The sequence below is a fragment of the Coregonus clupeaformis genome, chromosome 12 (assembly GCF_020615455.1).
Source record: "Coregonus clupeaformis isolate EN_2021a chromosome 12, ASM2061545v1, whole genome shotgun sequence".
Taxonomy (NCBI): Eukaryota; Metazoa; Chordata; class Actinopteri; order Salmoniformes; family Salmonidae; genus Coregonus; species Coregonus clupeaformis.
In genome coordinates this window covers 47,863,082-47,885,715 of record NC_059203.1, presented here as the reverse complement: position 1 = coordinate 47,885,715, position 22,634 = coordinate 47,863,082, and the positions used below count along the sequence as shown (strand labels likewise).

Below are 22,634 nucleotides of genomic sequence, written 5' to 3'. Positions count from 1 at the left end.
CCTCTCAGAGTTAGGTGATGTGATCCCTGTCACGGGGTCCCTCAATCGCGTCCCAATAACAGCATCCCCTTCCATGGATCAATTAAACATCTTTGTCATTTTGAATCTATACAACGACCCTACGGAGAGAAGAATTTGATGAACGTGATGAATCACTTGTGAGTTTAACCCTTAACCGTTGTTTTCAAACACAGAGGCGTTTTCACACTGCCGTGTTGGACATAGAGAGCCAGTGGGAGATTGGCCTGTTTGTGCCACGTGCCCCCGGCACTCCTATTGTGTTTTTAATAGCTGATTCATAATGATGAATAACGGCACTAAATGGCTGAAGACAGTCTTTACTACTCCTTAGCGCTCGGCTGCTTCTACTGTTGGCCCACTGGTTAATATGACGAGGAGAAGACTTGTCAGGGTCTTATAGTTTTACGTTGAATAAGGGTGACATGCTCTTACAGCTCACTGTTTTAACAACCCCCGCTGTAAGACAAGCACTATAAAGCAATAGATGCTGTATGTGTGTGTGTGTGTGTGTGTGTGTGTGTGTGTGTGTGTGTGTGTGTGTGTGTGTGTGTGTGTGTGTGTGTGTGTGTTCTCCTCTATGTCTCAGGAGTACCTGGATGTGCTGGGTCGGCCCATGGTGCTGGCAGGGCCCAAGGCCAAGCTGGTCCAATGGACTAACGTCTATCAGGATGCTCTGGTAAGACAGACTGATGACTAGCAACACAATTGTTGTGTTACATTACATTTCTGTTTTAATACTAAGACCATTTTAATGCAGTTTACCCTGTACTAGCCACACTTCAAAGCCCTTTAGAATTAGTAGCTTGAGTCATAACATAGCTATGTCTTAGATGACAAAACATTATATAGACGCTAACATGACCTTGTGAAGTCCCATATATTAAGATGTTGATTTTCCTATGTTGTTTGTGTGTTCAGGGTCTGGGTCTTGTCATCACTGGGACCATGCCAGTCTTCAACCTCACCGCTGATGCAAACTCTCAGGTAAACATTAGCAGCAGCAGGAACCAGAATTAGGGTTTACACTGATTAACAAATTAATAGACTTGTTATTGCACAGTTCATCTTCAAAAGGTCTCAGGGCGATTATAAAAGTCTCTCTATCATCTGTGGCTTTTTGAAGACCACCATTAACAGATCCCAATACATAAACAGATATTGCATCAGTACTAACTTAGAAATAGATTTCCCATTAGAGCAACCGAATTTGCACCATTGTAAAACAACGAATCCTGACTACACAATAGTCCCTTTCTTTCTCTGTAACTCCCTAATGATGGCCATCAGTCATGTCTAATGGCACCCTCCCATCCTGGTGCAGCGACCAAACGACCGCAGGGCAACACTGACCCCCTGAGGTTGCAACAGGCCCAGCAGCTCTGATGTATCCTTACACTCATGTCCGATTCACACTGTAGGGCCAACACAGACCAGCTTGACTTGGCAACTATGGTGGATGCATAACCAGTCCAGTACAGCTCGGCTTGCCTCGGTTCCAACCCATCTTTGCTATATAGTGACTTTTATTTTTCTTTACTTTTTTTTACCCAAAGTTCATACTATTATCACATATGACCGCCAAGCACTTCTGGACTTCAACTCCGACTCAGCTGTTCCACTGTTCATACCGGACCCTATTCCTTTGTTCCATGGGCTACCAAAACGGCGCAGGCGTAGACGCGGGAGACGTGGTGTAGTCCTGGTGAAATTGAGGTGAAGAGAAAACCGAATGGTGCTCCCCTCTGTTCTATTGGCAATTGTCCAGTCACTCGAGAATAAGATGGATGAGCTTCGATCAAGAGTCTCCTTTAAAAGCTGCAATATTACGTCTTACTGAACCGTGGCTGGATGATGAAGTTATGCACGTAGTACTCAGTGGATTCTCCATTCAACGGCAGGATTGTACAGAGGCTTCGGAGAAGTCTAAAGGAGGTAGAGTGTGTTTTTTCATAAATAACAACTGTTGTGCTGCTTCAAGTGTGAAGGAAATCTCAAGCTTTTGTTCATGGTAAGAGAGTGCTCATCCGTAATTATTACGACTGTCTTCATCCCACCCCAAGCCAGCGCCACTCTGGCACTCAACAAACTGTATGGGGCCATAAACAAACAAGAAACCGCTCAACCAGAGGCAGTGTTTCTGGTGGGCGGAGACTTTAACACCGGAAGACTTAAAACCGTCCTACCGCACTTCTACCAACACGTATCCTGCGCCACTAGGGGTGCTAAAACTTTAGACAAGGCCCTCCCTCGTTCTACCTTCGGCAGATCTGACCATGACTCTATTCTCCTGCTTCCTGTTTACAAACAAAAGCTCAAATAGGAAGTACCGTTGATGCGCTCAATACGGAAGTGGTCGGATGAAGCAGATGCGACGCTAAAATACTTTTTTGCTAGTACAGACTGGGATATGTTCCGGGATTTATCCGATAGCATTGTTTACCACAACAGTCACAGGCTTAATCAATAAGTGCATAGACAATGTCTTCCCCACAGTGACTATAAGAACGTATCCAAACCAAAAACCATGGATAACAGGCAATATCCGCGCTGGACTAAAAGGCTAGAGCTACCGCTTACAAGAAACGGGACACGGACATGGATGCATACAAGAAAACCCGCTACGACCTATACGAAAAATCAAGCATGCAAAAGGACAATATAGGAGGAAGGTAGAATCCTATTAAACCGGCTCCGACGCCCGTCATATGTGGCAGGGCTTGCAGACGATAATGGATTACAAAGGGAAACCCAGCGATGAGTTGCCCAGTGATGCTGAACTCCCAAATGAGCTAAATGCCTTTTATGCACGCTTCGAGGAATATAACACTGTGCCTTGCGTGAAAGATCCTGTTTTTCAGGATGACTGTGTGATTTCGCTCTCCGTGGCCGATGTGAGCCAAACGTTTTAACAGGTTAACATCACAAGGCCTTGTTCTCAAAGCATGCACAGACCAGCTGGCAAGTGTCTTCAAAGACATGTTCAATGTATCCTTCCCCCAGTTTGTAATCCCAACATGTTTCAAGTTGACCACCATTGTCCCTGTTCCCAAGGGCTCCAAGGTAACCTGCCTAAATTACTGTAATTATGAAGTGCTTTGAAAGGCTGGTCAATGACACACATCAACACCATCATCCCAGACACACTAGACCCACACCAATTTGCATACCGCCTGAACAAATCCACAGATGACGCAATCTCGATTGCACTTCACACTGCCCTCTCCAACCTGGACAAGAGGGGAAATAACTATGTGAGAATGCTGTTCATAGACTACAGCTCAGCATTCAACACCATAGTTCCCTCCATGCTCAGCACCAAGCTAGGGACCCTGGGACTGAACCCCTCCCTCTGCAACTGGATCCTGGATATCCTGACTGGACGGCCCCAGGTGGGCCCTCGGCTCCCTGCCATCCAGGACCTCTATATCAGGCGGTGTCAGACTGCTAAATAGCCAATTAATGGTACCCAAACTATCTGCACTGACTCTATCTTGCACTGACCCTACACACACTCACTAGACTATATATACACACCATATACACACTCACTAGACTATATATACAAACCATATACACACTCACGCACACACCACATTACACACTCACACTTTTACACTCATCATTTGCTGCTGCTGCTCTGTGCCTTAATTTACTCTTATTGTTATCTATCCTGATCCCTAGTCACTTTATCCTGCCTTCATGTACATTTCTACCTCAAATACCTCATACCTCTGCACATTGATCTGGTACTGGTACTTGCTGTATATTGCTCCATTCTTGTGTATTTTATTTTATTCCTCTTGTGATACTATTTTATTTTTAAAACTGCATTGTTGGGAAGGGCTCGCAAGCATTTCACGATAAAGTCTACACCCGCTATTTTTTTGCGCATGTGACAAATAAAAGTTGATTTGATTGGATTTTGATGTACATTACATTTTAGCAGACGCTCTTATCCAGAGCAACTTACAGTTAGTGAATGCATACATGTTTTTATTTTATTTTTTATACTGGCCCCCCGTGGGAAACCAACCCACATCCCTGCCGGCCAAACCCTCCCCTACCTTGGACGACACTGGACCAATCGTGTGCCGCCCATGGGTCTCCTGGTCGCGGCCGGCTGCGACAGCCTGGACTCGAACCAGGATCTCTAGTGGCACAGCTAGCACTGCGATTCAGTGCCTTAGACCACTGCGCCACTCGGGAGTCATCTGTTGCTTAGCTCCCGCTGAATCAACTGTTAAAACCGAATAGAAAATATTGACTCTTGAATCACACAGGCTTAAAAAACAGAGTGATGCTATGACAAATTGACTCAGTTCCAGGGTGTAGATATAGATTAGTCAGATGGTACGCATGGTTATAAGTCACAGATGGTGAGGACAGCTTTTCAGCAGTCAGTCTAATGCCCCGTTTGCTGTGTGTGTGCTTCCACCGTCTCTGTGTGAGTGTATGAGAGTGTATACGTGTGTGTGTGTGTGCAGCCTCTGGCTCTGCTTCTTAATGTGAGAGGCTGAATGATAGTGTGATGACAGGATCAGTGAGAGAGGTACGGATGCTCATATAGCTGGCCAGAGTCCCTGCCCATCTTTTGAAAACGTCTGAAAACCTACCTTTTCAAAGAATATCTTAAATAAGACATCTCAGTCAGTCTTATCGCCCACTAATAAAGAAAAAATTACACTTCTCTTTTACTACTAGCACTAACTTTGCTGATAACTTCTTTATTGTGGAAAAATGTACTTACTACGACAGTGATATGTGGTTGTCTCACCTAGCTATCCTAAGATGAATGCACTAATGCTGCATTTAGATGGTACGAGGTAGACGGCAAACCGGATGTAATTGTTTTCAATGAGAGCACGATGGTAAATGCCGTTGAGGCTGGCGGTGAATGCCATCAGCTGCCACGGTAGACAGGACTTGCCGCCAGAGTTCAAATAGTTCTACTGCCATCTGTATTGTTTTTACACAGACTCAGCTCGTCCTTGGTGTCATGGGAGTGGATGTTGCGATCAACGAAATTAAGAAGAAGACACCAACATACAGGGTAAGTACGTCACACATGCACACAGCACACATGCAGTAGAAATATCTTTACTTTTTTCACTGATTTTAAGTTTCAACTCTGTCCCTACAGCTTGGAGCCAATGGATACACTTATGCAATCGACCAAAATGGCTATTTGCTCCTGCACCCCAACTTGCAACCTAAGGTACAGTAGGACCCAAACTGTCCTCAAGCCCCTCCTACTAACTACTACTGACTCTAGTTCTATACATCATTAGTATTTCTCTGTTCTGGAGGTCTTGGATTTTCTACCCAGATACGGGTATTATTCCTGGTGTCTGATTGGCTGCATGTCTCTCTCTCTCAGATCAGTAACTTCAGAGAGCCTGTCACTCTGGACTTCCTGGATGCTGAGCTGGAGGACAGTAAAAAGGAGGAGGTAAAGACAGTGATCACCTGAACACCCACAGATCTCTAACATCGGAACTACAACTGTATTACAGTGGTCCCATGACCAAACTGTTGAATCAAATCTTACAGTTGGTTTTTGTTAACGTATAAAAGTAACTCTCCTTCTCTATTTTGCCTTTGTCATTTCCTTATAATTGTTTTATTCTCATGTTCTGTCTGTTTCTATCCCCCGCTCTCTCTCAGATCCGTCGTGAAATGATTGATGGAAAATCAGGGCAGAAGAAAATCAAGACACTCATTAAGTCAGTTGATGAGGCAAGTCATCTATATATGAGGCTCAGCCATGATCCGTACTGGTACCATCCAGAATAACTTGAGTTATGACCAACGTTCAACTTGTTGTACTATAGTTCAAGTTGTTTTTGAGGAAGGGATTCTTTATATATACAGTGCCTTCGGAAAGTATTCAGACCCCTTTATTTTTTTCACGTTTTGTTCCATTACAGCTGTCACGTTGTATGATGATTAGAAGGCAGGCGCAGGAATACGTATTAGGGGTTTTATTTACTCCACCCAACGCAAGGTACGTCATGGAAAACGACGAGGTGTAACCTCTATACAATACACGGGACGAGACCCGTAATAACAAGAGCACAATGCACGGTACTCACGAGACCAACGGACATGGGACAATAATCGACAAGGACAATGGGGAACAGAGGGCACATATATACACATACTAATCAGGGGGAATGGGAACCAGTTGTGCGTAATGAGACAAGACAGTCTGGGGTTGGTGGAGGCCAGTGACGTAGACCTCCAGAGCTGGTGAACGGAATGTGCAGCAGTACCGGGGGGATCCGTGACAACAGCTTTTTTTAAACATTTATTAAATTGTTATTTTTCCTCATCAATTTACATGCAAACCCCCATAATGACAAAGCAAAAACAAGTTTTTTGAAATTTTAGCTAATTTATTAAAAATAACATAAGTGAAATATGACATTTACATAAGTATTCAGACCCTTTACTCAGTACTTTGTTGAAGCACCTTTGGCAGCGATTACAGCATCGAGTCTTCTTGGGTATGACGCTACAAGCTTGGCACACCTGTATTTGGTGAGTTTCTCCCATTCTTCTCTCCAGAGATGTTCGATCAGGTTCAAGTCCGGGCTCTGGCTGGGCCACTCAAACTCATTCAGAGACTTGTCCCGAAGCCACTCCAGCGTTGTCTTGGCTGTGTGCTTAGGGTCGTTGTCCTATTGGAAGGTGAACCTTCGCCCCAGTCTGAGGTCCTGAGTGCTCTGGAGCAGGTTTTCATCAAGGATCACTCCATACTTTGCTCTGTTCATCTTTCCCTCGATCCTGACTAGTCTCCTATTCACTGCCGCTGAAAAATATACCCACAGCATGATGCTGCCACCACCATTCTTCACCGTAGGGATGGTGCCAGGTTTCCTCCAGACGTGACGCTTGGAGTGGCTTCCGTCTGGCCACTCTACAATAAAGGCCTGATTGGTGGAGTGCTGCAGAGATGGTTGTCCTTCCGGAAGGTTCTCCCATCTCCACAGAGGAACTCCAGTGCTTTGTCTGAGTGACCATCGGGTTCTTGGTCACCTCCCTGATCAAGGACCTTCTCCCCCGATTGCTCAGTTTGGCCAGGCGGCCAGCTCTAGGAAGAGTCTTGGTGGTTCCCAACTTCTTCCATTTAAGAATGATGGAGGCCACTGTGTTCTTGGGAACCTTCAATGCTGCAGAAATGTTTTGGTACCCTTCCCCAGATCTGTGCCTCGACACAATCCTGTCTCGGAGCTCTACGGACAATTCCTTCGACCTCATGGCTTGGTTTTTGCTCTGAAATGCACTGTCAACTGTGGGAACGTATATAGACAGGTGTGTGCCTTTCCAAATCATGTCCAATCAATTGAATTTAGCACAGGTGGACTCCAATCAAGTTGTAGAAACATCTCAAGGATGATCAATGGAAACAGGATGCACCTGAGCTCAATTTTGTGTCTCATAGCAAAGGGTCTGAATACTTATGTAAATAAGGTATTTCTGTTTTTTGTTTTAAATACATTTGCAAAAAATTATAAAACCTGTTTTTGCTTTGTCATTATGGGGTATTGTGTGTCGATAGCTGAGGATTTGTATTTATTTAATCCATTTTAGAATAAGGCTGTAACGTGACAAAATGTGGAAAAAAGTCAAGGGGTCTGAATACTTATATACTATATATATATATATATATATATATATATATATATATATATATATATATATATACTTGGATTTTATTCGTCTTTTTCAAAACAATACAGCAACATTGAGGAAGGGATTCTGATGCTGATCAGGGTGATCTGATGTTGTTGTCTGATTTCAGAGGTACATTGATGAGGCTATGCGGACATACACCTGGACACCGGTGGAAGGCACAGATTACAGGTGGGTGCTAAACTACCAGCCTTCATCTGGATAGTGTTCTCTAGAAACCAAACAGAAGAAAATGGGCCGAAACAGTGAGGAACTATATTAACTTGTCCAATAAGAAACTTGTTTTCCGTTGCAAAATAGTTTGCTACGGTTTCCAACAGTATGCACTAATGAATACGACCTTGGCGGGAAGATTGAGAGCTGAAGATGAGTTCAGACCTGACCCTTTGATTAAGATCTATAACCCATCTATAAATCACAGAAACTTGCTTTCGACGAGTGTCATTCATCAACCACTGGTGTGTATAAATTCAGAGATATGGGCTCCACCTATCAACCATGACTATCCACCAAATCTATTAGTGAATTTGCCTGCTGTCTACGTAGTGGATTATTCACCGGAATCACCAGAAATAAAGACACACACTCCTTTCTCTTGTAAAATAACTGTAATAGGATCCTAAGCACAAAATAACTGCATGCTTTATTCATTTTATTCATCTCCAAGTTGCATTATAACACCATTTCCTCCAGCCAACACTTTGCAAATTACATTTTATGATATTCAATAGTCCTAGATATGTGTTTTTTTTTTATCTCTGTTGGCTGGGAGCCAGGTGTTGGTTTCTGTGGAGCCGACTTGAACACAGTCCCTCTCTTCAATTCTATTAGCACATCATTAAGCTTGAACAGTTGTTATATTTCTCTGGTCATTTAAACCTCTTGTGTTGTGTGGGTGCAGGTTGTTCACACCTCACGATTACAGAATGCTGTCATTTGTGTCCAAGGTGAAGGCTCTGTATGTGGGGTGTGTGTGTGTGCGTGCGTCCGTGCATGTGTGTATTAGGACATAAATACTATGATCCTGATGTTGTTTTGTGTCTGCCTCACCACTCCAGTCTCGGGCTGGTACTGCCTACATACAGTGAGAACCACATCAAGGCTAACCTGAGTGACCAGATCCTGCAGGTGCAGTGTAAGTACCAGGAGACACCCAACTCTCTCTCTCTCTCTCTCTCTTTCTTTCTCTCTCAAATATGACCTTACGCCCCCCTTACTAAGTCCTGTATCCGGGATCTCCAGTGAACACCATTGTAGGGACGATCAGAGTGGAGCGCTCCTCTATACCTCCTTCTCCTCTCCTCTCCTCTCCTCTCCTCACCCCCCTCTCCTCCCCTGTGACAGTGACAGGGACATTTTGGGTGTGAAACTCTTTCCTCCCCACCCCCCCACTATCTACCCTCCTGTCTTCATACTGTGCTGTATACTATGGTGATTTTTTTTCTTCACAACTGTTGAAGAAAAAATCGGAAATGACAGAAAGGTGAAAGCTATGGTTTTACTGTGTTATTAAGGTGAAAATAATGGTGTCCTTGTGCTATTATTTTTCTTTGCCAAATGCTCTCGCCTCTTCTCCACCAACAAGCAATGATTCTGAAGCGTCTGTGTTTGAAACTTTTTTGATGTTTCCAAACCGGTGAAAACAGGCATGCTTTTCACTCTTTTCTGTTGTACGACTTTTGTTATGATTTCTATTGAGTTTACTTCCTGTTGAGTTCCTAGATGTGTGATTATTTTCTGTTGGACTGTTCCTTGTTGTTGTTTTGTATTTAGCTTTGGAATCATTCAGTCGATAAACTCCCACGGCCCGTGACGAGGGTCTGTCCTTCCTCTGTGGGAGTTTGGGTTTAGTGGGTCTCAATGGGGACACCTGTTGTCTCTCTCATGCTTTCTTTCTCCAGACCCTGTTGCTCTGCTCTTTTCCTGGTTTATTCTGTTCCATTTATTTTGCGATCCTCCATGGTTAACTCTCGCAGTGCCGGTTTTGTCCTTTACTGTTTCTTCTTTCATTCTGTTTCTCGACTTTCTGATTTTCCTTTTCCTCATTCTGTTCAGTTTCTTGTTTGCTCTTGCAAAAAAGGTGTTTGTTCTCCATTTATTTTCTTTATCGTCTGTTTGACTTAATTGGTTTCTTTCTTTTGAAAAAGCAATATTTTTATTCAAATAATAATTGAATAAAATATTGTCTGTGACCCCCCCCCCCTCCCCCTACCCCTACCCCCTGTTTCTTTTCTTGCTCACTACTTCTCTGACGGATCCACACAGTTCCATACACCAAGGGCAAGTATACTCCATATTGGTCCACGTTCCCTACCTTTACCTCCTACTCCCTACTGCTGCCTCCTCCCACACCTCTCGTCCTTAACCTCCTCCCACCCTCGCTGCCCCCCACCCTCACCTGTCCCAGCCTGCTTGCCTCTGTTCCTGCCCGTCTTGCCTCCAAGACCCTCCTCTTCCTCGTCCTCCTCTTCCTCCTCACTCTCCACCCACCCACCCACCCTCCTGCTGCAGCTCAGACCCCATCTCTCTCACGATGGCTCCTCCAGTCTCCAACCTCACCTCCACGTCTCTGGTGCTTCAGTCACACTCAGGCCTCTAACACCCAAAGAAGACAGATAATATCCATGTTCTCTGTTAAAACCTTTGTCTTTTGTCCCCTCTATACCTCCCTCTGTGGATAGCTCTCTGGGGTTGTCTCAGTTTACTATCCATCTCTCTCTCTCTCGCTTTCCTTTTTTTTCTCCTCTCTCTGTCCCTTTCTCTCACTATTTCTCTCCCTCCATCTCTCTATCTCTCTCCCTGTTTTACAATGTCATTGTAGCTGAAAGGATGTCTTAACTCTCACACCAGTGTACAGGAGTTGAGAGAGCCGCCATCGTTTCCCGAAAGCCCAGTGGAGCTAAGAACGTTCTCCATCTTAACTGTCCTCACACTAGAGCAGGCGAAACTCTCCCTGTAATGTTAAAGCATATTTTGTCATTATAATGTAGTTCAACAAACTGAAGTTAACTCCATTGCTTTATATTAGGATAACTAAGTCTGGTCCCATTTGAGTCCCATTTGAGTCCATTGGTCCCCATGGTAGTACATCTAAGAATGTCACCACAGTTTATCAACTATTTACAACATTATCATGATTGCTGCATTTAGGCTATTAATATGTTAGCTTGACTAAGGCCACCGGCATTTTAGCCAAGCTGTTTAAGCCCAGGTGATTTAGTCCCCATGTTTGCCTTACTAAGGTTATTTAGCATGTTAGCTTTACTGAAATTGACTCCATATTAGAACAACAGACTGTGTTAGTTAGCTCAACTGAATTGTTCATTTATGTTAGCTAGTGTCAGTGCTGCTGACTGATCTCTTTAGGGCCACACTGTGGACCACCCTGGTCCTCTCATGTTGTTGGGTACGTGGCAGAGCGCCCCGTGGCGCCTGCCTCGTGTGTCGTCCCTCTGTAACCCCTGTCTCCATCAGCTTGTCTCCCTCCTCCCCCTATCAGCCCTCAGACTGCTGGGGGAACGGCCCTCTACTTCCTCCTCAAAACAACCATGACCCGGATATGCACGGCATTGTGGGCGCAACACTACCTGGGCACTCATAGAACTGCAGTCAGGCCTTCAATTTATTTGTTTTCAAATATCTACGTCTCATCTACTTTCTCATGATTTATAGAGATGATCTGAAATGTAAAGGAAGTCAGATAACAATAGATATATTGCAGTACCAATGTTTAATGAGGTGAAGAGACTCATAGATAAAACAAAAACGTTTATATCTGAATAAAAACAAATTAGGTTAGCTTCCTAGAGGTAAAGCAAGTTGCCCATTGATATGCCCTTCACAATGCAATGCATTTCCCCTGATTGTGTGTCTCTCTGAGCTGTGTCCCCTGCCAGTCTGAGGGGTGACCACTTCCATCAGGACCCCTGCGCCACCACCTCTCCCTGCAATAGTTGGCCATGTTGATGCCTGCCTGTGAAATGCACTCATTATGGGTTAATCTGTCTGAGAACTCATTTCCCGTCATGATGTGTGATGGAAGTCAGTTCTCCGACATAACAAAAGAACAATTAACGTCAAAATCAAATCAAAATGGTTGGATTGATCTGGTGATGATTTCTCAATGGTGATGAACTAAAGTGGAAAATGGGTAAGAAAGTGAGTGCTGGTTGAAACTGTTAAAGGCAGAGTCAGGTTGCATTTGAGGCACCATATTGGCTAATGCTGGTGTATCCCCCATGATTCCTCTTCGGTGTTGCTATGGTAACTCCCTTCCGCTTTCCCTGCACCCCTGAAGAACAGCCGCTGTATACCAAGGGTCCCCCACTGCTCGGCTCATGGCTCTTCCCAGATAATCTTCCCCTTTCTGTTGCAGATTTTGAATCTCTGCTGCCAAACAGTTTTGAGTCTGAAGGACATGTATTCATAGCTCCCAGGTAGCTTTGTGTGAATGCTTGCTCTCTTCCCATTTGTTTTGATGGTCCTCACTGTAGTGTTTATCCACCACCGTCAGCCCACAGCATTACCCTGTTTGTTATCCACCACCGTCAGCCCACAGCATTACCCTGTTTGTTATCTACCACCACCACCATGCCCAAACCCCAATCCCCAATCCTTCAACACTTCAACATCACACCAATAAGTCTCCTCAGCCACTGGTCATTTGTTATTGTCAGTCACAACTCTCATTTCTTTTCTTGTGGGGTTCAAGCCTGTGCTTTTGGTTATGTTGTTGTTGTTGCTGTTGGTTTTCTCATATCCTGGTTTGACTTTGTGTGTTTTTTGTTGACAAAGTGAGGAGTGTGACGATACTTGTGTTTTTATTTTGCTGTTTCTGAAAACAACAGAATTTATATAGCCCACTTATTTGGAATTTCAGTGCATTCAATCCTTCTCCCTTCCCACCCAAGTAACCCGTCCCATTCCAAAACGGACCCTCCCTGCCCCAAGCACTGTTCCTGTGCTCCCACACACCCTTTGCATGGCGCCTGTTGGTGCTGCATGGTTTTGTGTGTGTTTGCGTATTCCAGAGTGTGTTCAGTATGTAATTTTGAGAAGATAAAGATAAAGTATAAAGTTAATGTGTATAAAAAAGTGAATGAAAATCCCTCCCTTTGCATGTTTTCTTTTTGTCATGATCAAACCTTCATCCAGTAAGCTCCCAGCTCTGTGCTGAAAGACTGACAAGTGCATTCACTCAGTCTGCTGTCAGTGTGTGCTGCGTTCACCAGCCCTCCTCTACGCCATATTTCACTCTGACAGCCTGTCTCGTCAGCATGTTTGAATATCCTGACAACCGCAGGACATGCATGCATATGAGTTCTATGAGTGTGTGTGCTGTGAGAGTGTTTGGGAATGTGCATTTGGGTTCATGCATAGTAAATAAGAGCTGTCCCTATCCCGGCTCAAAGAATATACTGTTAGAGGCAAGTGGGAAGCCAGACACTGTATGTGTGTGTTTGTTCTCAACTGTTGTTGGGGCTAAAAAATGTCACCGCCGACTGTCCTCAGGGAATACTGCAGTGAGCTGGAGCTCTCCAACAACAACACTGACTTCCTGCTCAACTTCATCGCTCTCATGGAGAAGGTGACTCCTGACTCCAAACAATGTGAGTCCCTCCATTTCCCTCGGGAGATACTACCTCTCTTCTTACTGCAACCTCTCCACGTGGAAATGTAATGGCAGGATCAGAATTCTCATTGTTTACGTTTTACCGCTATACACAGTATTCTAATGCACAATCACAATCAACAATTTGCTGACAATCATAATGCCTCTTAAATCATGTCCCCTTCCTCCTTATGGTCTAAACCAGGTGACAACCTGCTCCTTCATAACCTCATCCTGGACACTGGCATCATCAGACAGCTGGTGGAGAAGGTGTGGAAGACCAAAGACCTCACCACGTGAGTAGAGGATTGCATGTGTACTATGTGTTATATCCAGAGTTTGTGTACTTCCTGTATTCTCACTCTCCTGTTCTGGTTTGCAGATATGGCTTTTTGGCAGTGTTCGCTGCAACAGATGGAGGGATTACAAGAGTGTTTCCCAACAAGTGAGTATTTTAAGTTGTATGTACAGTACATTGCATGTAAAGCCTCCCAAACATTTGTTTGAAACATTGGACCAATTTCAAGTGCCAAAGTCAAGTGCCTAAAACGTTAAATAAAATTAAACGTATCTAAAGTGTACATTTTGATCATCTTGCTTGTAAACAAACATATAAACCGGTACTAAAAATCCAGGATAGTTGGGACCAAGGTAGCTGCCATTATACATTACACTTTAGTAGCTTCTTGCCCTGGCTCTGAGCTCATGAGTTTTAATGTTGTGCTGATCCTCAGGGCTGCTGAGACCTGGGAGGAGGACCCTGAGCCTTTTAACGCCAGCTATTACCGCCGCAGTCTGGACAACAAGGGCTACATCTTCAGAGCGCCTTATCGTACCTGTGAGTAATCATCTGTCTCACCACCACCCAGGCGCTGTTACTAAAATCCTTATGGGATCTGTTCTATTGACTTGTTTGTTATTCACTCCGTCCCTCCTGTCTCCTCTGTGTCTCCTCCTCCTCCTCTACCCCTCCTGTCTTCTCTGTTTGTCTCATCTTCCTCCTCCCATACAGTGAATGATGAGCTGCTGAACCCAGAGAACGACACCATAGGGATCCTGGTCAGCACTGCAGTGGAGATCACAGTGGGAGGGAAGACAATCAAACCTGCAGGTGGGCCGTCGCCGCAAAACCCTGGGACTCTGAGAGGGAAGGGTTCATTAGCATTGGTGGAGGCATGATTAGTAGTGTGGTTTGTTACTCAACTGCAGGCATAGTAGGAATTTGGAGGGAAAGAAATGTCTCACAGTAGGAGGAAAATGTCTCTCTCTCTCTCTCCCCCCTTCTCTTTCATGTCTTTGGGAATATCTCAATGTCTCTCACTCTGTGTATGACTAGTGGTTGGAGTAAAGCTGGATCTTGAGGCCTGGGTGGACAAATTCAAGATCCTGGCTAGCAACCAAACAAGTCCAACAAGTGACAACCGCCAAGTCCAACAAACGGTAACAAACATAAGGACAACCAGGAATTGAACCCACACAAACATATGAACTGTGTTTTTTTTTGCTGATCCTTGCTGATTATTTGTTTTTGGCAGTGTGGACCAACCAGTGGCTGTGAGATGGACTGTGATGCCAACAGCGAAGTAAGATTAGTAATAATGTTACTATCATGTTTTCAATGGTAGAATATGCATGAAACTCAGACATAGTGTAGAGTAAAACAGACATCCAGTGGGGGTCGTCATTGTTGTACGCGTGTGCCTCTACCTGCAGGACCTTCTGTGTTACCTGGTGGATGACGGTGGTTTCCTGATCATGTCCAATCAGAAGGACTACTGGAACAAGGTGTCCAGACAGTTAATACAGAGCTTTATTGAACCCAGTCTATCCTTGACATAGCTGCGTGTTGTATAACTCTGTATTCCCTCTCTTCTACAGATTGGCATGTTCTTCAGTGAGGTGGACCCTTACCTGATGCATGCTCTCTACAACAACTCCTTTTACAACCGGAAGCAGTCCTTTGACTACCAGTCTGTGTGTGACCCTGTGCCAAGCAGCAACACCGGGGCTGCACCTAGAGGAGTGTTTGTGGTAAGGACAACAATGAAAGCTTTTGGCTGTAGCCCTAATGAAAATACACATGTTTAATGTGTATTTTATATTGTATTATACAGGGCACATTTGGAAAAGAGACCTAGGTCTCAATATGTCTTCCCTGTCAAAATAAAGGTTAAATCAAAATCTCCCTTTCCACCCATCAGTGGAATGCTTGAAAGCTTGAAGGCTGGCAAATAACAAATTGTGAATACTCAATGTGTTCATGTGTTAATGTTTCCCTCTTCTCCTCTCGGGGTGGTCAGCCCACCATTGCAGACTTTGTGAACCTGGCCTGGTGGACATCAGCAGCTGCCTGGTAAGACCAGAGAATACAAAAATACTATAACCTGAAACACACACTGCTAAAACAAAGCCACATATTTGCATCCTTAAAACAATATAAAATACATATGTTTAATGGGTATTTTATATTGTATTATACAGGGAACATTTAGAAAAGAGACCTAGGTCTCAATATGTCTTCCCTGTCAAAATAAAGGTTACATCAAAATCTCCCTTTCCACCCCAGGTCCTTATTTCAGCAGCTGCTCTGTGGAATGGCTTACCACAGTTGGTTTATCACAGGTGGGTACAAAGCAGAGATATTCTGTTTTCTGCACATCAGAGGTGCTCTATGTGTTTACCCTACACTTTTGAAGTGTTATATCACTGTCATATATGTTTCTTTATAATGGAAAGCGATTGCAACACTAGACTGTACTAGTGATATATCTGGTGGGGGCGAGCGCAACCACTGATCAGAGCACCCACTGATGGGAGCAGCCATTTGTATTTAGCAGACGTTTGTATTGTTTTTGTATTGTATTGTTGTTGGTTTAATAAAAATAAAATACAAATGTATTTGTCTTTGTCCGTGTGTTGTAGATGAGGTGGAGGCTGAGGGGATGGACTCCAGAGAGACCAGCTGTGTGACGATACAGACTCAGTTCTACTTCACTAACATCAGCAGCTCCTATGACATCCTGCAGGACTGTGGCAACTGCTCCAGGTGACTTCACTATACACTAACAACTCATACACAAACATGGTTCATGGAACACGCAGTTCGGTAATAGTCCTTAATGAATCTAAAAGTTGATTCAATGCTATCAGAACTAATGAATTAGTAACATCATTAAGTAAATGAGCCTAGACTATCCTATGGAGCTGATCCAACAGTAAACAAGCTTGTGATATAAGAAGAGTTTGTTGTTGACACGGTCTCTCTCTCTCTGTGTAGGCTGATCCATGCCAAGAGGTTAAACAACACCAACTTGCTGTTTGTGGTAGCAGAGAAGATGCCCTGCAACACCTGCGAGGTGGAGAAACTGTCCCAGGCGGAGACAGAGTGTATCCTTACCAATCAGGGGAGAACGACTGCCCCCTCTCATTGAAGCCACGGATGTTCAAGGCCGACCGCGGTACTGCAGGCATTGTTAGCCGAGAACAGGATCCCACATTATAGTGAATGGAAAAATTGCTTCGTGGTCAATCTTCGTGTAAATCCAAAAATGTTTTGAAAACAATCACGGTACCAATAATTGCAGATGTAGCAGATTTATGTCCTTGAAACTATTATTTTAAAATCACACACAGAAGAAGTTATAATAATATAACATACTGGAAGAAGTTATAAGGTTAATTTATACTGAACAAGAATATAAATGCAACATGCAACAAATTCAAAGATGTTACAGTTCATATAAGGAAATCACTCAATTGAAATAAATAAATTAGGCCCTAATCTATGGATTTCACATGACTGGGAATACAGATATGCATCTGTTGGTCACAGATACCTTAAAAAAAAAAAGTAGGGGTGTGGATCAGAAAATCAGTCAGTATCTGGTGTGACCACCATTTGCATTATTCAGCGCGACACATCTCCTTCACATAGAGTTGATCAGGCTGTTGATTGTGGCCTGTGGAATTTTGTCTCACTCCTCTTCAATGGCTGTGCGAAGTTACTGGATATTGGCGGGAACTGGAACACGCTGTCGTACACGTACAGATCCTTGCGACATGGGGCTGTGCATTATCATGCTGAAACATGAGGTGATGACGGCGGATGGATGGCATGGCAATGGGCCTCAGGATCTCGTCACGGTATCTCAGTGCATTCAAATTGCCATCGATAAAATGCAATTGTGTTCGTTGTCCGTAGCTTATGCCTGGCCATACCATAACCCCACCGCCACCATGGGGCACTCTGTTCACAACGATGGCATCAGTAAACCGCACGCCCACGCGATGCCATACACGTGGTCGGTGGTTGTGAGGCCGGTTGGACGTACTGCCAAATTCTCTAAAACGATGTTGGAGGCGGCTTATGGAAGAGAAATTAACATTACATTCTCTGGCAACAGCTCTGTTAGACATTCCTGCAGTCAGCATGCTAATTGCGTGCTCTCTCAAAACTTGAGACATCTGTGGCATTGTGTTGTGTGACAAAACTGCACATTTTAGAGTGGCCTTTTATTGTCCCCAGCACAAGGTGCACCTGTGTAATGATCATGCTGTTTATCAGCTTCTTGATATGCCACACCTGTCAGGTGGATGGACTATCTTGGCAAAGGATAAATTCTCACTAACAGGGATGTAAACAAATTTGTGCACTAAATTTGAGATAAATAAGCATTTTGTGCGTATGGAAAATTTCTGGGATCTTTTATTTCAGCTCATGAGACATGGGACCAACACTTTATATTTTTGTTCAGTGTAGATCAATGGTTTTGTCCATCCATGTATACAGTCATTGTTACCAACACATGCACACCTGCTGTTGGAAATCTTCTCCTTTCACTTGTCTCTCTTTATAGACTTATTTATTTTTCACATTCAACTCACTGGTGTTATTGTCAAACCATGTGAATTTGGGCTTGTTCCAGTTCAGCCCTTGCTGCCTATTCTAACCAAAGCTGTATGTTGTGATAATCTTTGTGTTAAATGTTTTTTTTTATGGCATAAACCTGTGTAAGTGGGAGCGGAAGCTATAGGGCAGGTGTGTAAACACATAGAGACTTTGAGAGTGACTATACAGTATGCATGTAGGTAGTGTGTGTCATTCCTTAACCACACGTCTTCCAGTCAAGGAGGATAACCCATCATGTGAGGATATGAGTGCAGCGCGGTATCGAAGAGGGCCCACTGTGTGCTACGACTACAATCTCGCTGTAAGACTTACAACTGAGTGGACAACTCAGCACTCGTGTACACAGACACTAGAATAAACATACTGTAAATATGCTCATATGCACAGACCCTATTTTCACTTAGACACACACCATAGATATACATTTTGTATTTTTTATTTATTATACTGTATCACTCTATAAATGTCTCCTTTCCTCTCCAGGAGAACACATCAGACTGTGGGCGGGGCCACTCCTTCCGCCCCTCCCTTCAGACCCTGGTCATGATTCAGCTCGTCCTGCTCTATCCAATCGCCAGCCCCCATATTCTACCCCTCCTACTTTAATTTTCCTCCTGTCTGCTCCCACCAGCTTTGTCCATCCTAAAGCCCCCGCCCTCTCCCCTCTATGCCCCGCCCCTTCTCTAGTCATAGGTAATAATGGGACTTCCTGTCACTGCAACTCGGAAGCCCTGAGTACCGCACTACTGTACCCAGCTAGCTTCTGTTGTTGTTTCTTAGTGACGGTTGCAGGACCTTTATGTTCTCAGCGAGTTACCTACCTTCATCCATGTGAAGAGATTTAGGTGGTGTTCCAACAACTACAATCATCAGAGGCTGTCAGAAAAGAAAAAAGACCCCACCCACATCAACAGGACAAGTTACAAGTGAAAAGTTAAAGACAAGTTGGATGCCATGTCACAGAGCTCCAGCCGTCATGGATACAGCAGAGTTTAGGTTGTCTGTTTCTGTCTCTGTTAGTCAGACGGGATGAGGAGACATTGCCTCCATCGCTCTCATTCATCTCTGATCTGCTCAGAATCTCACCACTCTGTCATGTGCCTCTAATAGGGGGCTACTGTGCATACCATTCAGCCATTTATAGTTACTGTAACAAGAAAATTAAGGAAAAAAAGAACTTTCAAGTATACAAAAACATACAATTATAAACTGTTGAAGTGATGAGTATTCAAACCATATATTAGAGTATCATTTGCAATGGAAGTTGTTAGGTGTTACATTAATTTATTTATGCACTATATCTACTTCTTGCCAAAATGAGATAGACTTTTCATGTGGTCTTATTTGTATAGCCAAATTAGTGAGTCGAAAAAGAAAACCCCAGAAACGGAAGCTACAGAAAAAGTGTTAGGAATTACTGAGTTTTTAACTGACAGCGGCTGAATACCGATTCTTCTTGTGCACATCTACTGTTCTTCACTTGAAGTTAGAACTTTTTCTGCCCCAGGAAGCACGGTACTGTGTATATATAATCATTGTAACAAATGGTAATATGGAACTACTCTATCAAGTAGTAGTCTTACAAGGAATAACATCTGACATCTTTGATCATCATAGTTGACTAATGTTAGGTAATGAATTGGTAAGTATGTGTCCGAATCAGACAGAGTGAATTATAACTTTTCCCTTGCAAAAAACAAGAAATACTAGGCTACTACTGTTTATTAGGGATCTGTATTTAGCCTCTGAAAATTCAGACCTTTTGGGCTTCATTGCTGTAGGTGGTGTATAATACAGTACTATCCTTTCTGATCAATGGACATTCTGACCTCTGCTACAGATGGATGACGCAGGACCCCAGTGAAAGCTAACCCCTCTACCAATCCTCATACAGCCGCTCCACCAGGTCCGCTAATATTCCTAGGACTGTATTTGTATGCGCTTATAATCTGTTGCCACCACAGCAGATAAACAAATATCTATTCCGACCGGCCCATAAGCATCTCATTTTAGATGCAGGTGGGTTTTGGCAGACCTTAGCTTGTATTACCTTTGACAGATGCTGTATAACTTCAGACCATTTGCTGCTGGGAGATTGGGGCTTAACACTTCCCACATAAAGAAATGCAGCAAAGGTCACTACTGCTTATGGTGACAACTGAGCTGCAGTCTGGGTGTGTAATCCGTTACGTGTCATTGTGATCAATTTGAAGTGAAACGTCATTAGACTCCCATGTTTAGGAGCCACGCTCTGTTGTCATTGTGCCTTGGTGCACTTCGTTTTGGAAAGCATTGGCTATAGAGCTACTGTACAGTATCTTTATAGAACAGCCACCCTAATGGCTATGGAGCTACAAGATCTTTATAGAGTCAGTCTATTGGCTATATATCTACGGTAGCTTTATACACCATATTGACTAAGAGGATATTGTAGCTTAATGTAGACATCAAATTGGCTGTGGCTATTAGCTGCTGTACCATACCAGGGCTACCTGACTGCCACCATATAGAGTTGCTGTACAGTACCTTTACATGGCGATCTATAGAGCTACACTATCAGTATAAAGTGAATTAACTGGCCATAGCGCTACCTGACTGCTATCGTTGCATTTCTGCCTGAACCATATGTGCGTTTGTGTTTGTGTATGGGTGTATGTTTGTTTGTGTTAACCCTCAAAGGGAATGTATTTAAAACTGGGTTGAGAGGATGAGGAATGACAGTTGTGGTAGTGTAGCTGTTTGTTGTTCCAATTCCAATGGATGAAGTGTTATATCAGATTTAGTAATGGAGATAAAAATGAGCTAATCCATTTTTTTTTCTGACCGGTTTGCTCAATATGTTGTCATGAGGGGGCTGCATACTGTATGTGGCCCCTGCATTCACAGAGGTGTTCAAAAGAATGTTTAATATGTCAGTGTGTTTCTGTTTCTAAGGCAACATAGTGACGAAGCCTCTCTTAATGCCTTAGTGTTCTATCAAGCGCTAATTCAGTGTTCTCTCTCTTACACACACACACAACATACACACACAATGAGCCTCCCAAATATTTACTTTTCTCCGAAGACTTTCCCAACCCAGAATGTTGAGCTCTGAATTTGAAGGGGTTTAGATTTTGATATGTCCGTTCGTCTATATAAAATGATGTGAGTTTCTTGTACACATGCCGCCCTTTGATTCCTGCTTGGAGTGGAGGACTTTCATAGTTTATATCTAAGTCTGAATTTGTGTTGACTCTGAAATCCCTCCACTCCTCCTCGCTGTCTCAGTTTGTTAACGTGAACACATCATAATCTAAACCCCAAAACCTCCTTTACTGTGTAACCATGAATACACACATAATGTACAGTGAACAATATCATTTTTGCCAAGACAAAATGTTAGGTAACTGCATCATTATCTCAATGAAAGACTGGGCCAAAATGAAATTCTGAATCTGCAATTGGCTCCTTTCAATGTATGGGTCCACCATTTTAGAAATGACTCTTGTAGTTCTATTGTATTCTATCACAGCAATTGTTTGTCCCTCTGTAGATCGCTACATTCACATGTAACACTAACAGTTATACCTACACATGCACAGATGGGGGGATGTTCAGCTCTAGACTGAAGTAAGCCAAGGATGTCTATTCCCCTGTGTGGGATGTCAGAGGCTAGCTCAGGGAGTGGGTCTCCACAGATCAGCATGGGACTGTGTCAAACAGAAAGTCAAAGAATCATGGGTATGTCTGTGTGTCCCAGAAGTGGACCCAAGAGTGTGCTGAGGGACACAGGTCTGTTTTCTGTGGTTTGCGAAATTTACTTTTTGCCCCCCCCAAAAAAAATAGGAATAGCTTGGGGTGAGAGGAAGGGGTCTGCTTTATGGCCATCCCCAAAGGGAGGGTCTTTATGTGGCTCCTCCCCTGCCCCGCCCTACCCTTGCCGTGTCCGTGTAGGTGCGTCTCTGTGGGAAAGACACGTGTATGTGATTCTGTAGTCTGTAGTCTGGTGCTATGTGACCATGTTTGCCAAATGTGTTTAAAAATAATAATAAGTAACAAAAAAATAGTAAAATCTGTCAAATTTTAAGTGAAGTAAAAAATAGGAATAAAGTAAAGATAAGTTTGAGATCTGAAATCAACAGTATTCTTTTTTTTTTTTTTTTACTTTTTTGTGGGTGTGTGAGTGTATGTATGTGCGCGGAAGATTTAGCTCCCTCTCTCTGGGCATTGGTCCATGTCGCTCCATTCTTTTGTACTGATCAAGCTAAAAAAGAAGAGGGCAAGATTTGTAAAATATTGTGTCTGTGACTCCTTGTAAAATATTTTCAAATTGTTTATTACAGAGAATCAGTTATTAAATAATGTTCATATTTTTCACTTCATTTCATTTTGTGGTGTTTGTTTTTGCATCTCTGAAAT

General features: G+C 43.4%; 1 protein-coding gene across 3 annotated transcripts in view; it reads left to right on the top strand.

The window, feature by feature from the left end:
- Window positions 1-22,597, top strand: part of cacna2d2a (calcium channel, voltage-dependent, alpha 2/delta subunit 2a) — a 237,646-nt gene extending 215,049 nt beyond the window's left edge. For 2 of the 3 annotated variants that reach the window (XM_041892774.2, XM_041892773.2), the window contains 24 exons: window positions 608-697; window positions 940-1,005; window positions 4,997-5,071; window positions 5,162-5,236; window positions 5,399-5,470; window positions 5,686-5,757; window positions 7,826-7,887; window positions 8,775-8,851; window positions 12,092-12,152; window positions 13,228-13,325; window positions 13,533-13,623; window positions 13,710-13,772; window positions 14,062-14,165; window positions 14,340-14,438; window positions 14,664-14,767; window positions 14,863-14,910; window positions 15,041-15,112; window positions 15,206-15,358; window positions 15,628-15,680; window positions 15,894-15,949; window positions 16,250-16,373; window positions 16,605-16,714; window positions 18,452-18,537; window positions 18,720-22,597. In XM_041892774.2, coding sequence (XP_041748708.1) covers window positions 608-697; window positions 940-1,005; window positions 4,997-5,071; window positions 5,162-5,236; window positions 5,399-5,470; window positions 5,686-5,757; window positions 7,826-7,887; window positions 8,775-8,851; window positions 12,092-12,152; window positions 13,228-13,325; window positions 13,533-13,623; window positions 13,710-13,772; window positions 14,062-14,165; window positions 14,340-14,438; window positions 14,664-14,767; window positions 14,863-14,910; window positions 15,041-15,112; window positions 15,206-15,358; window positions 15,628-15,680; window positions 15,894-15,949; window positions 16,250-16,373; window positions 16,605-16,714; window positions 18,452-18,537; window positions 18,720-18,842 — 2,034 coding nt within the window. In that variant the 3' untranslated portion in view covers window positions 18,843-22,597. Of the gene's footprint in view, window positions 1-607; window positions 698-939; window positions 1,006-4,996; window positions 5,072-5,161; window positions 5,237-5,398; window positions 5,471-5,685; window positions 5,758-7,825; window positions 7,888-8,774; window positions 8,852-12,067; window positions 12,153-13,227; window positions 13,326-13,532; window positions 13,624-13,709; window positions 13,773-14,061; window positions 14,166-14,339; window positions 14,439-14,663; window positions 14,768-14,862; window positions 14,911-15,040; window positions 15,113-15,205; window positions 15,359-15,627; window positions 15,681-15,893; window positions 15,950-16,249; window positions 16,374-16,604; window positions 16,715-18,451; window positions 18,538-18,719 lie in introns of all 3 variants that reach the window. The other variant, XM_041892775.2, reaches the window with a different exon arrangement.
- The last annotated feature ends 37 nt before the right edge of the window (window positions 22,598-22,634 follow it).